This window comes from Dipodomys merriami, unplaced genomic scaffold, assembly GCF_024711535.1.
Source record: "Dipodomys merriami isolate MVZ:Mamm:240054 unplaced genomic scaffold, mDipMer1.0.p SCAF_7, whole genome shotgun sequence".
Taxonomy (NCBI): Eukaryota; Metazoa; Chordata; class Mammalia; order Rodentia; family Heteromyidae; genus Dipodomys; species Dipodomys merriami.
This window is the reverse complement of record NW_027206290.1, coordinates 46,968,069-46,986,261: the sequence shown is the minus strand read 5'-3', so window position 1 is coordinate 46,986,261 and position 18,193 is coordinate 46,968,069. Positions and strand designations below refer to the sequence as shown.

At 36.2% G+C, this 18,193-nt stretch overlaps 1 protein-coding gene and 1 pseudogene across 50 annotated transcripts in view; both read left to right on the top strand.

The window, feature by feature from the left end:
• Clasp2 (cytoplasmic linker associated protein 2) overlaps positions 1-18,193 on the top strand; it is a 209,738-nt gene that overhangs the window by 123,932 nt on the left and 67,613 nt on the right. For 23 of the 50 annotated variants that reach the window (XM_070006519.1, XM_070006525.1, XM_070006516.1 and 20 more), the window contains 4 exons: positions 1,657-1,674; positions 4,460-4,561; positions 11,428-11,598; positions 15,788-15,895. In XM_070006519.1, coding sequence (XP_069862620.1) covers positions 1,657-1,674; positions 4,460-4,561; positions 11,428-11,598; positions 15,788-15,895 — 399 coding nt within the window. Of the gene's footprint in view, positions 1-1,656; positions 1,675-4,459; positions 4,562-4,700; positions 4,728-7,523; positions 7,551-11,427; positions 11,599-15,787; positions 15,896-18,193 lie in introns of all 50 variants that reach the window. The other 27 variants (XM_070006510.1, XM_070006512.1, XM_070006509.1 and 24 more) reach the window with 3 other exon arrangements.
• LOC138817441 (U6 spliceosomal RNA) lies at positions 13,971-14,067 on the top strand (annotated as a pseudogene).

Here is an 18,193-nt window from a genome sequence, read left to right as displayed (position 1 = left end):
GAAAAAAAAATCACCTAAGTCATTTGATCCACCAGTTTACTAATTCTGATGTAAAGGAACAAATGACATTTGACAAATTCAAATGATATTTTAGTCCCTTGCTTCAATAGCAATCCTTGGTCTGATTCTAGCAGCACGTTATCTGTACTTTCTCTTCAGTCTGTCAGATTCCACAGAGTTATCTAGAAGTAAGCCTATAAGTCACTTAATGAGATCTATTTAAAAGTGAAACCCGCTGTCAATTATCTATGAGTTCTTAGAGTTGATGTCTATATCTTCCACTTTAATGAAATGGGACATTATTTAATCTTGAGTTGAGTACATGTATATCAATTATATTAATCTCTATTATATGATCAAAGTGTTTCATAAAAAAGTGTGAATGAAATGACACTCATCAACAGATACGTTCTGTATATCATACCCTTGATATCCCTTCTATCACTCTAATTTCCTACATTCTCTAGAAAAAGTTTTTTTATCACTTTCTGATTAAAATATTTTCTTATTTGGGTGAGGAATATAAACTAATGTGAGAAGTCACCTCTGTCACCTGAAGTGTTACTTCCCCTAATGTTCAATCATGTATTTTCAAAACTACACATGAAGGCATTCATTTATTCCCTTTATTAAGGAGTTAACATTTGTTCTTGATCATTGTTGGTAGATTTCACTAACATCTTAGGGAATTTACACAAATATTGAGTAAAAACCTGTTTAATCAGATTGATAATTCTTTAACTGCATATATAGCTTGATGAAAAGACTGGGTAAATGAGGTCTAGATCCTGGATTAAATTTCCATACTTTTCTATTTGTTTTCTCCTCATCCTTTTATGGTCTACATTTTGAATATACACACAAAAATTATGTCCACTTCATTCTCATTCACTCGGGAATGGGTACTGATGTTTCATACCTATACTCCTAGCTGCTTGACAACAGATTAAGGATGGGAGAATTGCAGGTTGAGATCTGCTAGAACAGAGAAGTTCCTTCTTGCCAGGTGTTGGTGGCTCAATCCTAGCTACTCAGGAGGCTGAGATCTGAGGATCACAGTTCAAAGCCAGCACGGTCAGGAAAGTCCTTGAGACTCTTATCTCCAGTAAACCACTAGAAAACCAGAAGTGGCACTGTGGCCTAAGTGGTAGAACACTAGTCTTGAGCTGAAGAGCTGAGGGAAAGCACCCAGGCTTAGAGTTCACACCCCATGACTGACATCTCTCCACCCCAAAAAAAGTTCCTTCTTAAAAATAGTGCTAGAGGCATAGCTCAGTGGTAGAACACCTACCTAGCAAGCATGAGGTCCTGAGTTCAAACCACAGTGCTGCACTCCCCCCCCCAAAAAAAAACTTCATTTGTACAGAAGAGTTGTATTTCTTGAGTGATTAATTTCTCCATTTTCTCTCACCATTTCAAATTTTATCGGGGAAAGAAGTAAAAATTCATTAGAATGTTACTATTTTAGTTGTTCAGTTTCACTTTTTGTGTGCCCTGTGAATTAGATTATCTCAAAATTAACTTACACAGTTAAATTCTGTTACACTGAAAAGTAGCTGTTTTGTTTTCAATTTTTCATTTTACTCTCGGGCCGGGGGCATGAGGTAGCAGCATTGGCAGAATTTGTTGAAACACTGTTTTATTTCTCTTATTTAGGAACAGCATCTGAAGATGGTAAGAAATATACATTTGTTAGTAATATAAATACTTCTACATTACTTTCTTCCTTCATAGGAATTAAATATTAAAACTAAAACAGGCTAATTTATTTGCAAATCTTCATAATTTGCCAGTTCTACATTTGATTGTCTTAGTTATGTATGGATTTTTTTTTAATTCTTCATTCTTCAGTTCTGCTTTTTATATTGGATCATCTCACTCCAGAAAAACATGTTTAACACATTTAATACTATCACAGAATTAATACTTGATTTCATCTATTCCATTAATGATGTTAAAATTGTTTTGGGTTTTGGGTTTTTAGTTAATGATGATTCGTTTTTATTTTGCAGGAGCATGTGTTATAGCTTTGGAGTTTAAAAGCTTTATAGTGTTCTTTGAAATGTATCTTTTATTTTAAAATCAGTAACTAGAAAATGGGTTCCCTTGTTCAAAGTGAATTTTATATTTATTCTGCCCCAGACTTAGTAGAGCCTCAACTTGAAACACATTATTTCTCTACTGACTCTTTCATAGATGACATTTTCTTATGTCCAGAACTAAATAGGCTTAACTTTTTATGGTCTCATATTTACTAAATTGTATTGGTTCTAAACTTTACAATTAAGCTGAAGTATCTATAAAAACATGATTTCTGACATTGTGGCACCTAATGGCAGCTTATAGTAATTTGGTCTCTTCTTTTTAGTTACTACTTTTGAGGGCATTATATCCTACTTAAAACAGACTTTGTAAAAGACCTAAAACTGTAGGCTCCTTATGGTCCTTGAAGTTGGTGGAATGCTAGGACCCTTCCAATTTTGCTGCTTATTTATATTTTATTCTTAATTCTTATCACTTTCTTCCCTCACCAGCTGATTAATTTTAAATTTATCCATACTCCACTATATTTTTCCCTAGTTCATATAGTCATATCTGGCTAGCCAGGATTTTTTACATTCTATTCACTTCGTACATTTTCATTAAGAGGGATTCTGAGCCCTTCCTTTCTGGTACATTTGGTATTCTTTGATGCTACTACATGAGAACATCAAAGTACCTGGTAATAATATGCTTTCTTTTTTCTCATTTTTTTTGGTCATGAAGCTTGAACCCAGGGCCTGGGTGCTTTCCCTGAGCTTTTGTGCTCAAGACTTGAACCATAGCTCTACATCCAGATTTTTAGTGGTTAATTGTGAGATAAGTCTCACAGACTTTACTGCCTGGGCTAACTTTAAACTGTGTTCCTTCCATCTTACTTCCTGAGTAGCTGGGATTGTGGTAGTATGTCACTAGTGCCCAGCTAACATGTATTTTTTTTTTACCACTTGTTTTTACTATAGTAACTTCCTGAAGTCCTGAAATAAACTTATTCCCTTTGGTTTAAGAATTTCAGATGGAAAGGGAGGATATTTGTGGCCTAATTTTATAGAAAACGATGAGGAAGTGGTAGGGGAAAAAGTAATACAGCCAAAAAGAAGAAAATAAATATACTGAGAAAAAGGCTGGCTCATATGTTAAGTATTTCTTTTATTCGTTCTCTAAGTGGAATTGGCTCAGAAAGGAAAGGATTAAAGGCTATCCATATATATCTGTTATCTGATGTAAAAAGATTAATAAGCATTTTGCATAAAAATAAATAAATAAATAAATAAATAAAATAAGCATTTTGCTGGGTGCTGGTGGCTTGTGCAGTCTACTCAGGAGACTGAGACCTGAGGATCTTGATTGAAAGTCAGCCTGCATAAGAAAGTCCCTGAGATACTCACCTCCAATTAACCACCAAAAAAACAGAAATGGAGCTGTGGCTTAAGTGGTAGAGCATTATCTTTGAACTAAATAGCTCAGGGACAGCACACAGGTCCTGAGTTCAAGCCTACGACTGGCACAAAATAAAGTGTGTGTGAGACATACACACACACATATATATGTATATGTATATTTATATATGTTATGTATATATATATATATGTGTATACATATGCATATATATATAACATTTTTCCAGTATTTCCTGCCATTTCCTTTAAAGGTACATTTTCAATAAAAATGATTGAGTTGTTGTTTCTAAGATTAGCTTTATATTTAAAACTATAAAATGGACTTGAGAATAATCTAAATTTCCTAGAAATTGTAATTACTAACTTGTAAATTAAGAATGGAAACCTAGCTTTGCTTTATTCTTCCCCGTGACAGGAAGTTAGTTTGTAGTACAGCATGTTAAAACAAAAAACAATACAACAAATGGATGCTGATGACTCATACCTGAAAGGCAGAGGACAGAAGTGTAGTAGTTCAGGACCAGGCTGGGCAGAAAAGTTTGCAAGGCCCTTAACCAATGACTGAGTATGCTGGTCTGTTCCTTAATCAATAGCTGAGTATCCCAGCTACCACAGAACCCTTAAAATGGGTGAATAACATCTCAACAGTAACTAGCACAATAAAAGAGATGGGGACATTGTTCAGCAGTGCCTACTTAGCAAGCACAAAGCCCTAAGTTCAAACCCCAACACTAACAAAGAATCTGGGGGAGGAGGAGAACCAATATAACACATGAAAAACTATGGGTCTGGGCTTGCTGGCATATCTTAGAAACTGAGATGGGAAGTTTAAAATCAGTCTGAATGAAACTGTCTCAAAAAAAAAAAAAAGAAAAATCTATGTAGTTCTAAACTGTTAAGAGAAATATAAAGGTTACACTATTAGAAAAGGTTAGTACTTGAAGACAGTGAGTTTTCCTCTTAATGCTAAATATTATTATTAAAAATTATTCTTAATTACATCATACTTTATTCCTCAGGCCGGGTGAGAGCAAAGCTTTCAGCACCACTTGCTGGTATGGGAAATGCCAAGACAGATTCTAGAGGAAGAAGCCGAACAAAAATGGTGTCTCAGTCTCAGCGTATGTACTATTTATTATTGGTCTGTTAGGATAAGAGTGGTACTTGTGTATTACCATATTGGGAAATTGGCCAGTGGATAAATCAAAGCTAATTTGACAAAAGGCAAGCCACATACTGAGTTCTTGTTCTGTACTTTAGGTTCTTCATCACCTGAAAAAAATGAAGGTATTTTTTTTCAATGTTTTGAGTCAGTTGATGTGCATGTTTTGGAATTTTTTGAGTGGGTGTTGTCTTGTCTTTATGTTATTAGGGCCACATCATTGGTATCTATCACTTAGAAAGAAAAACCTCATCTACTATCCAACTTTTGCATGGACATACTTTTAAATAACACAATTTTTAGCATTCAGATTTTCACATTATACTCAGAAACTTGCAAATGTGGAAAATTTTGTCTTTTACAGGCAAAATAATTGCCATTAGAATCTGGTTGCACCTTACTAATGCAACTCAAAAACCGTAAACTGGTATCTTCTTATTCTCCCCAAAATATATTAGAACATTTTATGTTTAGTTAGTATTTTTACAGACACACTTGTAATGAGCAAAAATCAACTTTAATGACCAATTCTTCTGTGTTCCATTTAAATTTAAGATTTATATTTTTGCTGTATTATTGAAAGCTGAGTTCCTAATAAGAACCCTAATTAAACAGCACAAATTTAGGTGTAGATAAAATGAACTGTATTTCTATACATACCAGACTGATAACACATACATTTTTGGCATTATTAACTTTAAACTATTTGTTCCCATTTAATTTTTTACTAAGAGATTTTTATTAGCATTACTCTAAATCAGGAATTTTTCTAGGGAAATAGTTGTGGAAGTTATCCTATATATACTTGATTATTTTGGAAAAAATAGATTTAACTGTCTTTGTGGGTGTCCTGTCTGCTTTTTTTAAAGTCTTAATTTCTTGGATCTCGGCATCAAAGGGCAAGAGTGAGCCTTAAAGAGAACAGAATGCTAATTACCCACCCTCATCTTGCCTCAAAGTTTCTCCTTTTCTCAGAGTCAGAAATATCCAGGCAGAGTACTAATAGGAACACTCAATAGTATCCCTAAAAATAAGCAGAAATACCCACTAAAGTTGATTTTCCACTTGGAGATTACTTACAATTAGGAAGAATGATAAGTATCTGGTAGGCAAGGGCTTTTCTTTCAGGCAATCAAGAGTACATACTATTACATTCTTTCCCAAGTCTACATGTTTTGGAATGATTTTGAGAGTACATTAGTCTGTGTATTAGCATTAGCCTAGTAGTTGGGAGCCTCACTCTTCCATATGTATTACAAAACCAGCGTCTGCATCCCCTGGGTTCCAGTTAGAAATGCAGAATCCCATCTACCATCACAAATCAGTAACACTGATCTTTAACAGGACCATCAAGTGATTTGTGTTGTAGAAACTTTAAGAAATATTGATTTAAACCATAGACTCTCAAGCCATACTGCCCAGGATGGAATCCTTGCCCTTGTAAAGTAACTGTATTTGTGCATACTTTCCTATAGAATGTAAAGGAAAATAGCATCTACGTCATAGGACTGAATATTGTTGTCTCTTTAATACACTTGAAGCAGTACTTGGCCCAGAGTAAATACTCTATACGGAGCTAGCTAAAATTGTCCTAATTATGAATATTAATCATATGTCAACTCAATTTTACACTGCTTTTGTATATTTCTGTACCTTCTTCATGAGAGAAAGAAAAATAGATAATGATGAAGTTAGGGTATTTAAAGCATGGGAAACTAAAGAAAACCAGAAACTGTGAGGTATTAGTGGTCTTCTAAAGTTATACTAAGGTTGAGCTTAGAACATTCTAAGAAGAATGTTTCTAAAACTGGGAATTTTTTCCCTGTTTTTAAATATTACTTAAGAATCTGCCTTTTCATACATATTGTAACTTAGATCACTTCATTAGAAAATAGAGCAGTAACTTTGCATTTGATTTTTACTTTGAAACTTGATCCACAATACTCCAAATCCTCAAAAGTATGAGAACACAATGATATGCCTTTTTAGATCTAGTAGGACCTTGAAGATCAGAAGTCTTTCCCCTATAAATTACTTAGGTTAAAAAATAAATAAAAAATAAATTACTTAGGTTAAAATCATCACATTAGAAAGCTTTTGTTTGTTTGCTTGCTTGCTTGAGTAATAACATACTGCATTCCAAAATCTTTTGTGAAAAAGATAAATACTTTGTATGCAAGTTTCTTTTATAACATATTTGTACAGAAATATCACCGTGGTTTCCATCTTCACTTTGTTGTAAAGTAATTCATAAGGGATTGCATGGTCTTTCCGTGTTGTTTTTATCATCATTTAGAATAATAATAACTCTTGGATCAAAGCAGGTGTGTTCTAATGGCTAACCAAAATAAATGAAAACAGACCTATGGAGAAACTAGTAGATTTATACTCATGAAAGAATTGTCCCTTTTTTGTTGTTTCCCACTGGTTGTGTACAGATGATTGTAAAGCCTGTGGTGAACTTTGTCCCCCCTTCTCTCACCTCATCTTTCATCTGTTAATCTTAAGAGAGATGAAATTTGTAGCTTTTTCATTTATTTGTCTTCAGCTATGTTACAATTGTTTCTACATCTAGTTGTCAACTAATTTTTTTAAATAAAAAACATGTAATATTTGGACTAGCACTAATAGAAAAGCTGAAGAATTACATTTATTTTTGCAATTTCATTTCATCTGCTTTGTACATGAGTGATTTCTGTTTTTCAGCTATGAAAACTACTAAGTATACTACTTTTGTTACAGACGTCTATGCTGTAGGAGTTTTTAAAATTTGCTTTTATTTTGGTGTTCGGTATTTGTTTTGTTTTGCTAAGAACTGACTAAGGCTTTTTTATTTTCACCTGCCATTCCATTTAAAAACTGCTCTTTCCCTCTTCATGGATTATAACCCTTACCCTAACTCTGCCTTTACACTTGTTCAGGATCACAATCTGCTAATACCATTGGTGGTAAGAATCTATAGACTTTATGTGTGCATCTCTGTCTGATCACCTATATCCATTACCAAAACTGGGTTCTATTCAGCAGAAATTCTTAAATAATGTTCTGTAATCCCATTATTCTGTAATCATATTGAAGCAAAACCTGTCAGGGTTTTTGTTTGTTTGTTTGTTTTAGTATGTGTTTATTATATTGCCAAAAGCCTGAATTGTTTTAATTGTTTGAATCAACCCTACAGATAAGACAAACATTCAAAAAAAACCCAATACCTTTGGTAATGTTTGAAAGTGCCTCAAACTGTATAAAATGGTAGCTCACAGAGAAAAGTAGATAGACAATTTCAAGCTTAGCAGTTAGGATGTTTTCTGTAAACATAGTACTTCCTGGGTATACCAGGCCCCTTTCATCAACTCTGTGGTTTCCTAAAGGAAATAATTAGCCTTGGTGGTTCTTTACTGGAAAAAGAGTCTTGGTATTTTCTTCCAAGTATAAAGAATTCCAAATAGACTATAGGCACCAGAATTATCACAGTCTTGGTAGGGATCAGAAGGTATTAGAGAAGAGAAGAGGGTAGTGATTAAAACCAATTTTATTTCATAGAAATGGGCATGAACTTAAATATCTAGAAAGAAAGCTTGTGTGGTTTTTAATAACTTCAATAAATCTAGCATAGAAAGTGCAATTGATAGCTGGGTGCTGGTGGCTCACACCTGCAATCCTAGCTACTCAGAATGCTGAGATCTTAGGATCACAGTTCAAAGCCAGCCCAGGTAGGAAAGTCCATGAGACTCTTATCTCCAATAAACCACTAGAAAACGGGAAGTGGCACTGCGGCTCAAGCGGTAGAGCACTCACCTTGAGCTGAAGAGTGCAGGGACAGTACCCAAGCCTCCAGAGTTCAAGCCCCACGACCACGGGGAAAAATAAAAGTACAATTGATGTGTTTCTAAACTGTGTGTTTCCTGTCTGCTGAATAGAACCACTTTCCAAAGAATTCTCCAATCTCTCCTATCAACACCTCCACTTCCACAAATTTATATTGATTTTTTAAAAATTACCAAATATTGTACGTGCTCAGTTTGTTCCTTATTTTTTTATATTGTTGCAACTTTTCCCATGAAATATTCCATTGGCCTATCTTGCATTGTGAGTTTGTGGCATGTTGGGTGTTTGGATGTTGTGGTGTGTATGTTTAGTAGATACTGCATGGAGAAAGCAGGTGCCTCAACTATCCCTAAGGTTGTAACAAAAAGAAACCAGACTTGAAGATTCTTGACCTGCAACATCATGGAACATTCAAATGATCAGTCATTTTTAAGTAGACTTGTGTAATTGCTCTACAGTGATTCAGAATTCCTTCTGCTCATTTGGTAAATTGTTAATTTCACTGGGAACACTACTTTGTTTTGCAATATTGCTTTCACCAATGAAAGATAAGCTTTATTTTGTATGCTGATAAAATTTAAGAGTTAGGCAAGATCATAAACTATACTAAGCAAGACCATGCCAAGAACAACTATCAAAGGTTGTGACCTTTAATAGATCAGTAACCCCATAGAACGCCTCCACTACTCAAGTCATGTATCATTTGGCCAGCACAATATAATAAAAAATCGGGAAGTTTGAGTGGACGAGTATTACATGGTTGGTAAAACATCTCCCTAACAAGTGCAAGACACTGAGTTCAGAACATACTATACTAAAGAAGAAAAAAGAATCAGGTAAATAAAACTTCTAGTTTTAAAAATCCCAAAATCTAGTCAGTATTATAACTGGCTAGAACTGAAAAGTCACTTTTCCCTAAGGAAAGAGCAGATCTGTTGACCAAAGTCTGTTTACCCATTCCTTGCCCTGTTATCACTGTTTCTTTTTTACATGCCATGATTGTTCCCATTAGCACTGAATTCATTAATCTGCTTGTTAGAAATGAGGCATTATTGGGCAAAATTACACATGGAGAACAGTGACTCTCTTGTTATTATAAGTGGTGTCTAAAGAAAGGAAAAGGTTGCTTTGTAAAGGTTTATTTAAATGTAAGTCAGTTTTTGTATGTTATCATTCAGGATCTAGATTCCAGAATCTAATTCTAACTCTAGATTCTGAATGTTCTATCTGGCGATTACCTAGTCCATTTTCTATTCAACACTGTTCTACATAAATATAAAGTGTTTTGATTGACAACAGGATTCATCCCTTTAAAAACTGATTGACAACAGGATTCATCCCTTTAAAAATTAACTTGGGGGTTTTGAAAGTGGCTCAATGGTAGAGTGTTTGCCTTGCATTCATGAGGCCCTGGGTTCGATTCCTCAGCACCACATAAACAGAAAAGGCTGGAAGTGGTAGAAAAAGCTCCAGTGGTAGAGTGTTGAGCAGAAGAGCTCAGGGACAAAATCCAGGCCTAGAGTTCAAGCCCCATGACCAACCAAAAGCAAAAAAATTAATTTGGGAGATAGTTATTGGGAAGATTGAAGTTTTAGGCCAGGCCAGGCAAAAAGTTGGCAAACCCCCATCTCTACCAATAGTTGGGTTTATAGTGTGTGCCAGTTACAACAGGAAGTACAAGTAGAGAGAGCATGGTCTATGCATGCTGGCTTAGAAAAAAAAACTGAGACTGATTCAAAAATAATCATACCAAGGGCTGGAATTGTGGCTTCAGCAGTAGAGCACCTGCTTAGCAAACATGGAGCCCTGAGGTCAACTCCCTGGTAACACACATATAAGTACAAGTATATACATGCATATATTCATGCATGAACTGGGCATGGTGGATCACATTTGTAATCTCAGCATACAAATTCATGTTTCTTTTTTTTTTTAACCTACGTCCAAGTCTCTGAAAAGATTTTTTTTGTAGCTCTTTCTTTAGCTCATTAACCACATCTCCTCTTGACTTCCTGAACATTTGCCTTAATCCTGTTCTACTCTCAGTACTTGTGTATCCTAAAATAAGGCCACCCAAAAAACCTTTGCTATTCTTTTTCAGCTGAACTAACTTTGTCAATATTTAAGTTTTTTGTAGAAGTTGAAAATGAATATATGACATTACCCATTTAGAGTCATCTTAGAAGGCAACTATCATTATTATTACTTCACAAAAATAATAGCAGTAAGAGATGGGGATTTTTTTTTCTTTAAATTTTTAACACAGCTAGGCACCAGTGGCAAATGCCTGTGATCCTATCTATTTGAGAGGCTGAGATCTAGAGGATCATAGTTCAAGGCTATCCCAGGCACAAAGTCTTCAGTTAAAAGCCAGGCAGGAACTGTGTTTCAAGTGGTAATGGATAGCTGAGCAAGCAAGTACAAGGCCCTTATTTCAAAACCCAGTATTGGCAATAATTATTATTATTTTATTATAGATTATAGAACATCGTAATCATATGAACTATTTCATCAAATATATGATTAATTTGATTATTATTTACTTTCTAAAAATCATGATAGTAGCTGGGCACTGGTGGCTCACACCTATAATCCCTGCTACTTAGGAGGCTGAGCTCTGAGGATCATGGTTTGAAACCAGCCTAGGCAGAAAATTCCCATAAGACTCTTACCTCCAATTAACCACTCAAAAACCAAAAGTGGCATTGTGGCTCAAGTGGTAGAGTGGTAGCCTTGAACACAAAGAGGCTCAGGAACAGCAAGCAGGCCTTGAGTTCAAACCCCAAAATGTACCCCCAAAACTAAAAATATAGCTTATATAGTACACTTTTTTTCCAGGTCATGATTTTGTATAAATCTTCCTTGGCTCATTTTCTTTGAACTTAGAACCTGCCATACTATCACATGTATTTCTTGAAGTTTTTTTTGTTTTTGTTTTTTTAGTTTTATTCAATTCTTTTGGCAGTCACATTTTAATATATTTGTGTGTTTGATGTTTAGCTGGCAGCCGATCTGGATCTCCAGGACGAGTTCTGACCACAACAACCCTTTCTACTGTGAGCTCTGGTGCTCAAAGAGTCCTGGTCAATTCAGCATCTGCACAGAAAAGAAGCAAAATACCACGGAGCCAGGGCTGCAGCAGAGAAGCTAGTCCATCTAGGCTTTCAGTGGGTAAGATTTTTTATGTGAGAATGGCCATGCTTTATTTCTTGCATATTTGGCAACATTAAAGACTAGAATACAGATAGGCACTTTAGAAGTTTGAGGAAAATGGGCTGGGAAGGTGGCTCAGTGGTAGAGCGCTTGCCTTGCAGGCATGAGGCCCTGGGTTCGATTCCTCAGCACCACATAAGCAGAAAGGAAAAAAAAAGCCGGAAGTGGCACTGTGCCTCGAGTGGTAGAGTGCTAACCTTGAGCTGAAGAGCTGAGGGACAGCGCCCAGGCCCAGAGTTCAGGCCCCACAACCCACCGGAAAAAAAAAAAAAAAAATTGAGGAAAACAACTTCAAGGAGACTTAACATATAGTATATACACGTTAAGAATTGAATGTTAGGGCTGGGAAGGTGGCTCAGTGGTAAAGCGCTTGCCTTGCATGCTTGAGGCCCTGGGTTCGATTCCTCAGCACCCATAAGCAAAAAAAAAAAAAAAAAATTGAATGTTAAAAACTATAACCTCAGTCACCGAAGTTGCTGAGGACTCCACTTTCTCCTTGACCCCCTTCTATTTCCAATATTCCATTTCCCTACCCTACCTTTTCCAACAGCTGCCTTCTGTAGGCTGAATTTTATTTTATATTTATTATCTATAACCACCTTGACCTCCTTTGTTGAAGATTACATCCATATAACAATTCAGAGAAATGTGAGGAAGTTCTTTACTACTTTCCAAGAGATCACAAATGATTACAATAAAAAGAAACTAGTGAGCTAGGCACCAGTGGTTCACAGCTATAATCCTAGCTACAGAGGCAGCTGAGATATGAGGATCGCAGTTCAAAGCCAGCTCAGTCAGAAAAGTCCCCATGAGACACTTCTCTCCAATTAACCACTCAAAACCCAGAAGTGGAGCTGTGGCTCAAAATGGTGGAATACTAGCCTTGCAAATAGCTCAGGGACAGCACCCAGGCCCTGTGTTCAAGCCCTACAACCAACCAAAAAAAAAAAAAAAAAATAGTGAAGGCATTCAAGTAGAACTTTTCTTACAATGGTACTAGAATCAAGGATCCAGAATATGGAGCATATGCAGTTACTTGAAAAGTGATGTGTTGTTAGTCTTGAAGAGTCTCCTTTAAGCACAGGTTAAGAAATAGGTACTTGGCAATGTCTAGTCTGAAACAAAGCAATATCATGATGTATTAGCCAATCCCCGGGCCCCACAGTCATAGATGGCTGTGTCTAGCCAGAAGCTGCTCAGCCTTCCCTCTGCAGAATCCACTGCCTTAAGAGAATATCACCCCTGGGACAACCCTGGCTAATGGGATAAGGCAGCAACAGCAGCTGAGCCACTTCAGGAGCCTTTGATTTAAAAAAAAAAAAAAAATCATGGTGTCTAACCTTACCCAGCCAGCAACTCAAGAGAGAAGGGTATCTTCCTTCTTTAGTGAAGTAATAGGACATCTGACTTGCCACCAAAGTCTTTTTGACTAGACATAGCCTAGGTAAGGGGTGTCCATCAACAGGATGGGAGACCAGCCTAGAATCAGTTAAATTTGGTTATTACTTTGCTTTTTTCTTCCAGTTTAAGTGTAAAATAATGTATTTAACATTTATTTAAAGTAAAACTTATTTTTAGGAGAAAAGGCAGTATAATTTATAAGGGCTTTAAAATGCACCTTATATATAAAAGCACAAGACTTGTGGAAGATACATGTACATAGATATATATAAATATATTTAATTGCTGTGTTTGACATTCGTGTTGTAAGTGAACACTATTTGGGGTGGAGATGGGGGGCAGTCATGGGGCATGAACTCAGGGCATGGGTGCTATCCCTGAGCTTTTTTGCTCAAGGCTAGTGTTCTACCACTTTGAGTCACAGCTCCACTTCTGGTTTTCTGGTGGTTAATTGGAGATAAGAGTCCCACAGACTTTCTACCCAAGCCTGGCTTTAAACCATAATCCTCATATTTCAGCCTTCTGAGTAGCTAGGATTCAGTTGTGAGCCACCAGTGCCCAACATGGTCAACACTATTTAATTACATCTAATAAACTTCCATTTTCTGTGTATCAACCAAAATATTTTAAATTTCATGTAACAAATTAGAATTGAAGCCAACGGAAACAGTAAAAGGGAATTTATTACCTCTTTCAGCAGAAAAACTCAAGAAGTCATTTACTTTGGGTCAGTCGATTAACATTGCCTTTATTGACCCAGAATCAGTCTTTATATCCATTTATATACCTATTTTCCCTCTCTTTTTGTCTTTAGAATAGCTGCTTCTTGATCTGTTATTCCTACAGCAGAAATCCCTAATTATTCCAAGTATTTTTAGTCATTTTATAAAGCATTTTGTTAATTACATATGTAAGAAAATGCAACACCAGTGCTCAGTTCAACAGCACAACATTGGAACAATACAGAGATTAGCATGGCCATTGCGCAAGGATGGCATGCCAATTTATGAAGTGGTGCACTCTCCCCTCCCCCTCTATCCCCCTCTCCCACCCTTCTTCTTTCCCTCCCTCCCTCTCTCCCTCTCCCCCAGGCCCCCTCCCCCTCCCCACCTCCACCCCCTCCCCTACTCTCCATCTCTGTCTCTGTGTTCTTCTCTCTCTGTAATGGTACTGGGACTTGAACTTGAGTCCTCACTTGGGTTTCATGGTTTCATTCTACCACTTGAGCCATGCCTCCACTTGTGACATTTTGCTGCTTAATTGGAGATGAGAGTCTTGCATATTTATCTGCCTCATTTGGTCCTGAACCAAGATTCTCAGACCTTAGCCTTTTCTGAGTGGTGAGGATCATAGGCTGAGTTACCCAGCACCTGGATACAGTCTCCTTATAAGAATTTACAAACAAGTCTTACATACTTCCTTCATAAGTTGACGTTCGAAGTTGGAAAGCACCTGGACTGGTAGTGCAATCTTGTTATTCCAGCACTTATGAAATAGAGGCAGGAGAATCACACAAGTTAGAAGCCAGCCTGAGCTATATAGCATGTTTCAGGCCAACCTGAAACAAGATCCTGTCTGGAAAAAAAAGAAAAAAAAATAGCTCTAATGTTCACTCTGTTCCAAATAAATAAATGTTTACTGCCAGGATCGACAGTATAAATACTTTTCTCATATCCTCTTATATTATTGTCCTTTCCATAATACTAATGATTATATGGAGACTCTCCAATATTTTATTTGTCTTAGCCTCTTGCTCAGCTGTCATTTTGATCCCATTTACTGCTTCCGTGGACTGCATGTACTTTTTCTAGAAACCTCTGTTTTCACTTTGTAGAGTTCAAGCCTTCTCTAGCCTTACTAGTCTTAAGGAGCAATGACTCCCTGTAGGCCCACAGACAGTGACATTGTACCCATAGCAGCACATGTCACTTGTTCAGGGCCTAGTGTTTGGTACAAGAGTCTCTGGAATTTTATCTAGGCTTATTTGCTGCTTTTTTTGTTTGTTTTCCAGGCATTATTTCAATTTCTTTACTGTTTAATCATTCTTTACTCTTTTAATCATTCTAGGCTTTTTTAAAATTTTTTTGTTTACTTTTTTTATTTGTGAAGAGTGAGGAAAGTCATGGGAAGTGAAACCATGGCTCTTATTTTGAATGGAAATCAGGCATTGTAATTTAGATTAATATTTGATATGTATAGATTGCTATTAAAAAATAACATTTTGACCGAAGACATCAAGAGTGATAGAAGTCTATAGTTTATCCAACAAAAAAAAAACCAAGTTGTGCTGTGTACATTGTACAATATCTTAAATCTTTTGTCTTTTCTTTTAATAAAATAGTATTTTTCCCCTGTAATCTCTTCCAAACTAGGGAATCATATTCAAAAACCTCACCTGTTTTTCATAATGTTTCATCAAGAGTAATTTTTTTTTCATCATGCATGTCTGAAACCCAAAAGAGGAAGACAGAACACAAGTTCAAAGCCAACCCTGGCAAAAGCTAGTGAGATGCTATCTGAAAAACTAACTGAAAATAAAGGTCGAGAGGCATGGCTCAAGTAGTAAAGTATTTGCCTAACAAATACAATACTCTTGAGTACAATCTCCAGTATTACCAGAGGGGAAAGGAAGAGCACGTTCTTCTCAACCTTAAAAAAGCTTACATATCAGTTCTTTACAAAGAAAAAAATGAAAATTTAAAAAAAACTGTAAAACTTTTCTGTTTCCTCCCTTGTTTTGTACCAGCCCGAAGCAGCCGTATTCCTCGTCCAAGTGTGAGTCAGGGATGCAGCCGAGAAGCTAGTCGAGAGAGTAGCAGAGATACAAGTCCTGTCCGCTCTTTTCAGCCCCTTGGTGAGTATTTGAGCAGGTGTAAGGTACACTGCTTCCCCCTTGTGATATTGCCATTTGAAAACATCTCTATTCCTGGAATTTCGCATTCATCATTAACTGCCTCTCCCCCTTACTCTCTTTTATGTCATTTTAATTTTTAAAAAATTAGAAGGAAATTATATATTTGAGAATTACATTTGACCTTATTAATGTGACCTAAATGGAAAAAAATGAGTCATTTCAAACAATTTGATTTCATAATTAAATAAATGTCACACAAACATAAACTTTAGAAAAGTGAATTCAGTAGTCCCAACACTCAGGAGGCTGGGACAAGAGGATTGTGTGTTTGAGGCCAGCTTGAGCTACATAGCAACACCATGTTTCAAAAAACAAGCTAAACAAAAAAAGAATATTAAATTGGCACTTTTTCTTAACAAAGTATGAAATTTAAAGCAAATAGTAAGAATTCACACTGAAGTGAAATATGAAAAGTAAATTTTGTCCTTTGAACAGAAATACTGGCTTTTCAACTTACATCATTAAAGGTAGGTTTTTAGAAAGAGTGCTCCAAATAAATAAATGGAAGGGATTATATTTGTATAATATTTATAATTTGACAGTTTTTATACAGTAATTCATATCATGTCACTATTATAAACTTATCTGTTCCTGATTATAGAGATTATATAGTAACTTTATGGTTACTATATTTCCTTCAATTATAAAAATATTAGATAATATTTACCTTTTTTGTTTTTAGGATAACTGGATAGGCATAGGTTTTTACATTGAGAACCTTTAGAATTTCTCCATGTCCTTTTAACATTTTAACTAGTAATACTTTATTAACTTCTGATTTCTTGGGACATTTGACCTAGATAGATCTCTGGGCTTCCTGTACTGACTAGAAAACCGTGTTTAGATAGGGATATACAGAGAGATCTTCATCCCCTGTTTATGTTGCAGCCTTGGATTCTGAAGTATTTCTCTTTTTCTCTTCCTTCTATGGGAAGAACTGTTGTTCATCACTTAGGCCACTGTGGCATATTCTTTGCCAGAGACATTTTTTGTATGTATATCAGTTATTCTGTAAAATGTAAAATGTTGATATGTGTGTGTGTGTGTGTGTGTGTGTGTGTGTGTGTGAGAGAGAGAGAGAGAGAGAGAGAGAGAGAGAGAGAGAGAGAGAGCACGTGCATAGTGCATCTTCATATGTATAAATTAAAGGAAATAAAATCAGTTGTACATTGCTAAAAAATAAACTTGCTTAGTTGGAGACTCAAATAGCCTGGCTTCATATCCTAACTCTGCAACCTTATCTGTAAACTAGGGATAATAGTAACATGTATGAATTAGGGATGTTTGGAAAGCTCTATAAATGAAAAACACATGAAAAAATCCTTAAGGAAGTGTTTGGCACACAGTGCCATAGAGTCATTATCACCACCACTGTTGCTGCCATTGATGTTGGTACTTCTCTACTCTCTCCCATCAGGCTCTGGTCACTTAGAAACATTTTCATTACTCTTTACTGGCAAGGATCTGTTTTTTTGGTTGTTTTTCTTTTTTTGTCATGGAGCTTGAACTCTGAGCCTGGGCACTGTCCCTCAGCGTTTCAGCTCAAGGCTAGCACTCTACCACTTGAGCCACAGTGACACGTCCGGCCTTTTCTGTTTATATGGAACTGCAGAATCGAACCCTGGGCCTCATATATATCAGGCAAGCACTCTACCACTGAGCCACCTTCCCAGCCCAGGATCTTATTTTTTTTTTGGGGGGGGGGTCCAGTCGTGGGGCCTGAACTCTTGGCCAGGGCGCTGTCCCTCAGCTCTTCAGCTCAAGGTTAGCACTCTACCACTTGAGCCACAGCGCCACTTCCAGCTTTTTTTCTTTTTGCTTATGTGGTACTGAGGAATCTAACCCAGGGCTTCAGGCACACAAGGCAAGTGCTCCACCACTGAGCCACCTTCCCAGCCCCTGATTTTTTTAAATAGCACTTTCATGAGTACTAGAGAAGATTACTAGGAAACATATTAAAAACAAAGAAGAAATGTATAAGGAGCGATAAGTTACTTAAAAAGTAAGCATTATTAATAGGCCAATTTTTATTATTATCAACTGGTTATACAGAGAGGTCACAATTCCATATGTCAGGTTATGAGTACTATACATCTTGATCATTGCGACCCCTTCCATCATTTTCCCTCTCCCATCCCAAAGTTATATTCAGTTTTTTACATAATGTACAATAAATACAGTGACTGCATTTTAATATGATAATTTTTTAAAGAAAGTTCTCAACTTGTCAGTATAACT